The sequence below is a fragment of the Sinohyriopsis cumingii genome, chromosome 1 (assembly GCF_028554795.1).
Source record: "Sinohyriopsis cumingii isolate HCF-2022 chromosome 1, ASM2855479v2, whole genome shotgun sequence".
Taxonomy (NCBI): domain Eukaryota; kingdom Metazoa; phylum Mollusca; class Bivalvia; order Unionida; family Unionidae; genus Sinohyriopsis; species Sinohyriopsis cumingii.
The window spans coordinates 29,198,670-29,207,268 of NC_142961.1; the positions used below are offsets into that span (position 1 = coordinate 29,198,670).

The 8,599-nt window shown below is 39.5% G+C and overlaps 1 protein-coding gene across 3 annotated transcripts in view; it reads left to right on the forward strand.

Moving 5' to 3' along the window:
* LOC149806606 (uncharacterized) overlaps positions 1 to 8,272 on the forward strand; it is a 43,695-nt gene extending 35,423 nt beyond the window's left edge. For all 3 annotated transcript variants that reach the window (XM_089955465.1, XM_089955484.1, XM_089955474.1), the window contains 2 exons: positions 6,431 to 6,571; positions 7,654 to 8,272. In XM_089955465.1, coding sequence (XP_089811591.1) covers positions 6,431 to 6,571; positions 7,654 to 8,036 — 524 coding nt within the window. In that variant the 3' untranslated portion in view covers positions 8,037 to 8,272. The remainder of the gene's footprint in view (positions 1 to 6,430; positions 6,572 to 7,653) is intronic.
* The last annotated feature ends 327 nt before the right edge of the window (positions 8,273 to 8,599 follow it).

Sequence of the window (8,599 nt, forward strand, 5' to 3'; positions counted from 1 at the left end):
CAGTTAAGCACGTTGCAGCGTTACCAAACTCGATCCGGATGATTATCATCGGACCATCTGGATCCGGCAAGACGCAATTGTTACTCAATTTAATAATGAGATGGATGAAGTGGGATAAGTTGTATTTGGTTGCTCCTAGCGTAGATGATCAACGATGCTACGAGGTGTTAAAAGATTTCAACGAGAATGCATCAGCGATCGCTAAAAAAAATGTCATCGAGTTTATTACAGATATCAATGATGCACCAGGTATCGATGATATTGATGGCGACGTTAACAATCTAGTCGTGTACGATGATGTTATGTTAGACAATCAAAAAAACCCAGCTAGGATATTTTCCAGAGGCAGGCATAAAAACACTGACGTGATATATGTCACTCAACGATACACTCAGATTCCAAAAGTAATCAGAGACAACTGTAATATTCTTGCTGTATTCAACGGCGTTGATACACACACGCTACGAAATATTTGGCAGACATGGTGCGGCGGTGACATGGACTTTAATGTTTTTCGAAACTTTTTTAGTCATGCTCAGTCGACCCCACATGGATTTGTAACGATAAATTTACATGACCCTCGGACACGATATCGTATCGGACTTGACCAAATATTCGGTTAAATTGCAAGTAGCCACTTAGCAGCAGGGGGGGCGATGACATCGACGCGGTCGTCGATGTGCTTACCGGACGCTGACGACGCTGGGGATCGGCGCGCAGAAGGTGTTAATTAAACCAAATGACGATTGGACGATCCCCCAACGATGACGTCGTCTTTTTTTTTACCAGGCGCTGACGACACCGGATCCGCTGAGTGCAGAAAGTATTAATTAAGCCAAATGACGATTGGACAAAATGTCGGATTCGCCCCCCCTGCTGCTTGAGAAATGAATTATTTGTGAATTTTACTAAACTTGTTGGTATTGCTTTAGCTGTTACTTAGTTTAAGTTCATAGAGTCGTAACACAACCAACATCTTTCCTGCGCACGTCACTAATTTATTATTATTCACTATATATTAGCGTCGTTACATTTGTGCGAATCCTTTACTAAAAAGATTTGATATAGAAACTGTCCACAATTTTTTGTTGGATGAACACGTACAGATATTAGGTAGTACTTTTACCCTTTGCAATGAAACGTAGACGTGCTTGCATGCTACTCCTTGTCAACACAGACAATATCAAATGTTGTCATTTCATGCTTGCATGCTACTCCATGTCAACACAGACAATATCAAATGTTGTCATTTCATGCTTGCATGCCACTTCGTGTCAACACAGACAATATCAAATGTTGTCATTTCATGCTTGCATGCTACTCCGTGTCAACACAGACAATATCAAATGTTGTCATTTCATGCTTGCATGCCACTTCGTGTCAACACAGACAATATCAAATGTTGTCATTTCATGCTTGCATGCTACTCCTTGTCAACACAGACAATATCAAATGTTGTCATTTCATGCTTGCATGCTACTCCTTGTCAACACAGACAATATCAAATGTTGTCATTTCATGCTTGCATGCTACTCCATGTCAACACAGACAATATCAAATGTTGTCATTTCATGCTTGCATGCTACTCCTTGTCAACACAGACAATACCAAATGTTGTCATTTCATGCTTGCATGCTACTCCATGTCAACACAGACAATATCAAATATTGTCATTTCATGCTTGCATGCTACTCCGTGTCAACACAGATAATATCAAATTTGTCATTTCATGCTTGCGTGCTACTCCGTGTCAACACAGACAATACCAAATGTTGTCATTTCATGATTGAATGCTACTCCGTGTCAACACAGACAATATCAAATGTTGTCATTTCATGTTTGCATGCTACTCCGTGTCAACACAGACAATATAAAATGTCATTTCATGCTTGCATGCTACTCCGTGTCAACACAGACACTATCAGATTTTGTCATTTCATGCTTGCATGCTACTCCGTGTCGACACAAATAATATTTTTTTTTTGTCATTTCATGCTTGCATGCTACTCTGTGTCAACACAGACAATATCAGATTTTGTCATTTCATGCTTGCATGTTACTCCGTGTCAACAAAGACAATATCAAATGTTGTCATTGCATGAGTGCATGCTACTCCTTGTCAACATAGTATTGTCAACACAGACAATATCAAATGTTGTCATTTCATGCTTTGCATGATACTCCGTGTCAACACAGACAATATCAAATGTTGTCTTTTCATGCTTGTATTCTAATCCGTGTCAACACAGACCATATCAAATGTTGTCATTGCATGAGTGCATGCTACTCCTTGTCAATATAGACAGTATTGTCAACACAGACAGTATCAAATGACGTCATTTCATGCTTGCATGCCACTTCGTGTCAACACAGACAATATCAAATGTCGTCATTTCATGCTTGCATGCTACTCCGTGTCAACACAGGCAATATCAAATGTCGTCATTTCATGCTTGCATGCCACTTCGTGTCAACACAGACAATATCAAATTTCGTCATTTCATGCTTGCATGCCACTTCGTGTCAACACAGACAATATCAAATGTTGTCATTTCATGCTTGCATGCTACTCCATGTCAACACAGACAATATCAAAAGTCGTCATTTCATGCTTGTCAACACAGACAATATCAAATGTCGACATTTCATGCTTGCATGCCACTTCGTGTCAACACAGACAATATCAAATGTCGTCATTTCATGCTTGCATGCCACTCCGTGTCAACACAGACAGTATCAAATGTCGTCATTTCATGCTTGCATGCCACTTCGTGTCAACACAGACAATATCAAATGTTGTCATTGCATGAGTGCATGCTACTCCGTGTCAACACAGACAATATCAAATGTCGTCATTTCATGCTTGCATGCTACTCCGTGTCAACACAGACAATATCAAATGTCGTCATTTCATGCTTGCATGCCACTTCGTGTCAACACAGACAATATCAAATTTCGTCATTTCATGCTTGCATGCCACTTCGTGTCAACACAGACAATATCAAATGTTGTCATTTCATGCTTGCATGCTACTCCATGTCAACACAGACAATATCAAAAGTCGTCATTTCATGCTTGTCAACACAGACAATATCAAATGTCGACATTTCATGCTTGCATGCCACTTCGTGTCAACACAGACAATATCAAATGTCGTCATTTCATGCTTGCATGCCACTCCGTGTCAACACAGACAGTATCAAATGTCGTCATTTCATGCTTGCATGCCACTTCGTGTCAACACAGACAATATCAAATGTTGTCATTGCATGAGTGCATGCTACTCCGTGTCAACACAGACAATATCAAATGTCGTCATTTCATGCTTGCATGCCACTCCGTTTCAACACAGACAGTATCAAATGTCGTCATTTCATGCTTGCATGCTACTCCGTGTCAACACAGACAATATCAAATGTCGTCATTTCATTTTAACTTAGCCTAATCTCAAAGCACACATACTATGAATCGTTGTAAAAATATTGACAGATGTGGAAATATAATTATTGAGAACGGGTCATTCAGATCATGTCATGAAAGCAACACCCACGAATCCATCTATTCACGTCTAGATGGTCCATCCTTGCAATAACACGGCTTTCTTAAAATGGTGGCTTAATACTGTTTATCTCCAGACTCCCTGCCATTTAGGAGAGTGTAAGAAAACTAATGTTGAGATTCGATCCACATCAGATACGTGATATGCCCCGATAGTGTCCTGAACGTATTTTTTTGGTTGGTCTCATTAAAATGACAAATGATGAGCTTCACTTTGCTATCACAATTCCGTACGAAGTTAATAATATTGGTGTTTTCTTTTTAGTACTGAATGCATGCCAAGTGTCTTTCATTATCAATTCTTCATGCAAAATCATTAAACAACATAAAAGAAAATCTATATCAGATGAAAACTATACAAGTCAATAAATCTTACAATTTTATTCAATTTCAAGTTTCAGTAAATGTGTGCATTACGCAATTATCTAATATTTAAGATTGTATCGTACGCATCGTGAAAGGAAGGGCACGATATGGTGTATGGTGTTCTAGTGAAAATATCGAGATCCTCGATACGGATCGCAGTATCCTTATATATCTGCTACCAATGCACTCCTTAAGGACCGCAGTATCCTTATATTCCTGCTACCAATGCACTTGATGCGAATCGCAGTATCCTTACATTCCTGCTACCAATGTACACGATATGGATCGCAGTATCCTTACATTCCTGCTACCAATGTACACGATACGGATCTCAGTATCATTAAATTCCTGCTACCGATGCACTCGATACGGATTGCAGTATCCTTGTATTCTTGCTACCAATGTACTCGATAAGGATCGTAGTATTCTCACATTCCTGCTACCAATGCACTCGATACGGATACTTGGTCAATTTCAAGTTTCAATAAATTTGAGCATTACGCAATTATCTAAGATCTAATATTGTATCGTACGCATCGTGAAAGGAAGGGCACGATATGGTGTATAGTATTCCAGTGACAATATCGAGATCCTCGATACGGATCGCAGTATCCTTATATATCTGCTACCAACGCACTCCTTAAGGACCGCAGTATCCTTACAGTCCTGCTATCAATGCACTCGATACGGTTTAGCGGAAATGTACATTCCTGCTACCAATGCATTCGATACGGATTGCAGTATCTTTACATTCCTGCTACCAATGCCCTCGATACATATCGCAGTATCCTTACATTCCTGCCACCAATGCACTCGATAAGGATAGCAATACCCTTACATTATTGCTACCAATGCACTTGATACGAATCGCAGTATCCTTAAATTCCTGGTACCAATGTACACGATACGGATCGCAGTATCCTTAAATTCCTGCTACCGATGCACTCGATACGGATTGCAGTATCCTTGCAATTCTGCTACCAATGTACTCATAAGGATCGCAGTATTCTCAGATTCCTGCTACCAATGCACTCGATACGGATCGCATTATTCTTGCATTCCTGCTACCAATGTACTCGACATGGATCCCAGTATCCTCACATTCCTGCTACCAATGCACTCGATAATGATCGCAGTATCTTTACATTCCTGCTACCAATGCACTCGATACGGATACTTGGTCAATTTCAAGTTTCAATAAATTTGAGCATTACCCAATTATCTAAGATCTAATATTGTATCGTACTCATCGCAAAAGGAAGGGCACGATATGGTGTATAGTATTCTAGTGAAAATATCGAGATCCTCGATACGGATCGCAGTATCCTTATATACCTGCTACCAATGCACTCGATAAGGATCGCAGTATCCTTACATTCTTGCTATCAAAACATTCGATACGGTTTAGAGGAATATTTACATTCCTGCTACCAATGTACTCGATACGGATTGCAGTATCTTTACATTCCTGCTACAAATGCACTCAATACGGATCACAGTATCCTTACATTCCTGCCACCAATGCACTCAATAAGGATCGCAGTATCCTTAAATTCCTACTACCAATGCACTCGATACGAATCGCAGATTGCATACATTCCTGCTACCAATGCACTCGTTAAGGATCGCAGTATCCTTACATTCCTGCCACCAATGCACTCAATAAGGATCGCAGTATCCTTAAATTCCTGCTACCAATGCACTCGATACGAATCGCAGATTCCTTACATTCCTGCTACCAATGCACTCGTTAAGGATCACAGTATCCTTACATTCCTGCCACCAATGCAGTCAATACGGATTGCATTATCCTTACATTCCTGCTACCAATGCACTCGATACGGATCGCAGTATGCTTAAATTCCTGCTACCGATGCACTCGATACGGATTGCAGTATCCTTGCATTCCTGCTATCAATGCAGTCAATACGGATTGCATTATCCTTACATTCCTGCTACCAATGTACACGATACGGATCGCAGTATCATTAAATTCCTGCTACCGATGCACTCGATACGGATTGCAGTATCCTTGCATTCCTGCTATCAATGCACTCGATAAGGATCGCAGTATTCTCACATTCCTGCTACCAATGTACTCGATTCGGGTCGCAGTATCATTGCATTCCTTCTACCAATGCACTCGATACGGATCGCAGTATCCTTAAATTCCTGCTACCAATGTACACGATACGGATTGCAGTTTTCCTACATTCCTGCTACCAATGCACGCAGTATGGTTCACATTATCAACACATTATTCCTTCCAATGCACACTTGACTTTACTACTTTATTCTTCCATCAACCTTTTTTGGTGCAATATATAGCCTAATAATTAATATGTCTGAATAAAATACGTTTCACAATTCTCAAATTCCTGAAACCATCAATACGTGTTTCTCTCATTAGGTGTTTTGATATGCTACTATTTTCTTATTTAGATGAGAGCACGTCTTCATCACGCTGACATGGCTTACTTTATATTTGTTTTGTTTTGTTTTGCAGATGATCGTATCTGGGATGCGTTAGTGTTGTACCGCTCTGACCCGGTTGACGAGGAGTTCGTGCTTCGAAAGCTCTACCCCATGCTAGAGAAAATGGGCTTCAAAGTCAATATACACTTCAAGGACGTTGGAGTCGGAGAAAGTATGTGATTTCCTTAGCTTTACCTTTCAGACAGAGCATGATATATCCATGACTTCAACATTGCGTAAAAATGAGAATTGGTCGCATACTAATTTATCAACACAATTTCGTCGACACACTGTATGTGAATCATCAGTGTAACAATGATGTAAAATCAGTATATGCTTATGACTATCTGCGTAGCAGTTAGACCTAGACGAGACAGACAGACAGACAGACAGACAGAGACAGAGAGACAGAGACAGAGACACAGCGACAGAGACAGAGAATAAACGTATAAAATAGACTAGTGCAATAGAATAACGAACTATTCAACGCAGTAATCTAATCATGAAATGTCGGGAACCATTTTCTGAAGTGTACTTTTTAAATAGTTCTCTTTTCAAGCCTGCATTTCTGTCCACCTTACCCGTATGTTCAGTGATTTGAAATTTTACATTCGTTTACTTTTTTGGTTTCCATCGGTGTCTGAACCTATCTCCGTTACCGATCATTATCATCTCACCTCTGTCTGCGTGGGTCTGAGTCTTCGGCTCGGCCTATGTGAGAAAGCTGCCAATAACTTCCCATGGGTCGGTGATTCTTACCTGGGATTTTCAGGGTTCTTTCTCCACCAGTCATCATGGCCGCAATATAAAGCACTTTTTTGCGCTGACAAATGGCGTACACCCCCACCCACCCCCAACAACAAAACAACAATTTACTGACATGAAGAAAATAACTTGTACTGACTTGTATATGCATTTTACCTTTTTTCTTTACTTCATTAATACCAGGTCCCAATTTGTGAAAATATTATTTTGTACGTGTCAATAGTTTGTAAACTTATTTGAAGCCACGAAGTTACTAGAAATGCTTGGCAATACACGAAACAGAACTATTGCATACTACACTATAAAAAATCTAACCTCTAAAGAAACCTCAGTTAATTTGGTAATTGGCATACACGTCTAACATCCTCTAGCAACACTTCCATATACACGTATGGCATATTCGATCTCTCTCACTCTTCCTCAATCGAAATATTGTATCGAAGAGGAGAAACGAAAAATAAATACTCAGTCTTATTCTTCAATTTCCAGCAATCGCAAACAACAACAGCATTATTCAAGCAGTTCAGAACAGCAGGAGAACCATTCTGGTGATGTCCAAGAACTACGTGAAGAGCGAGTTTACAAGGTTCGAATATCAGTGCGCACAACAAGAGATGTTACAGAAGAAGCACCGTATTATTCCCATTCTTCTAGAGGACATCACCGAAATCAAGGACACGATTGATCCCACTCTCAAGGTCATCCTTAACTCTGTCACCTGCATCATGTGGTCAGGTGACCACAATCCGAAAGAGTTACAGAAATTTTGGAAACGTCTGGAATTGTCCTTGCCGAAAAGGCAAATGGTCAAAGCCGTGGAGACTTTACGGCCGGAAAGTATTGCCATCCACGTTATTGATGCTAATAAATAATGCAACGTGGTCAACCATACAATACATAAATAAACTGATCACAGATGACAACAGAAAAATAACAAAAGGATGTCACTAGTCACGTGGATGCAAGTGTTTTAAGCAAAGATTACTGAACCTTTTATCCAGTTGTAAAAAATGAATTTTTACCTATTGCTGAATTCCCATTCCGGACATCTCGTGTTTCTTTTTAGTAAAATTTTATACGTGTTTTATTAAAAAATTATCTTCTCTCACTCTTGAACAGTAAATGTTCATTGTGTCGTCGTTTTATGATCATTTTCTCTTCTGCTATATTTAATTTCTTTTTAGAATGGTTTGAATTAGAAAATTATAATTCTCATTTAATGCGAAAACTCAGTTTTCAAGGTTAAAACTACAGTTATCATGTTGCATAGTATTTACAAAGCAAAGTTAAGGTCCACTGTATCTGTGCATTTACCTACAGTTATTGTGTTACATAGTATTACAAAGGAATGTTAAAGTCCGCTGTATCTGTGCATTTACCTACAGTCATTGTGTTACATAGTATTACAAAGGAATGCTGAAGTCCGTTGTATCTG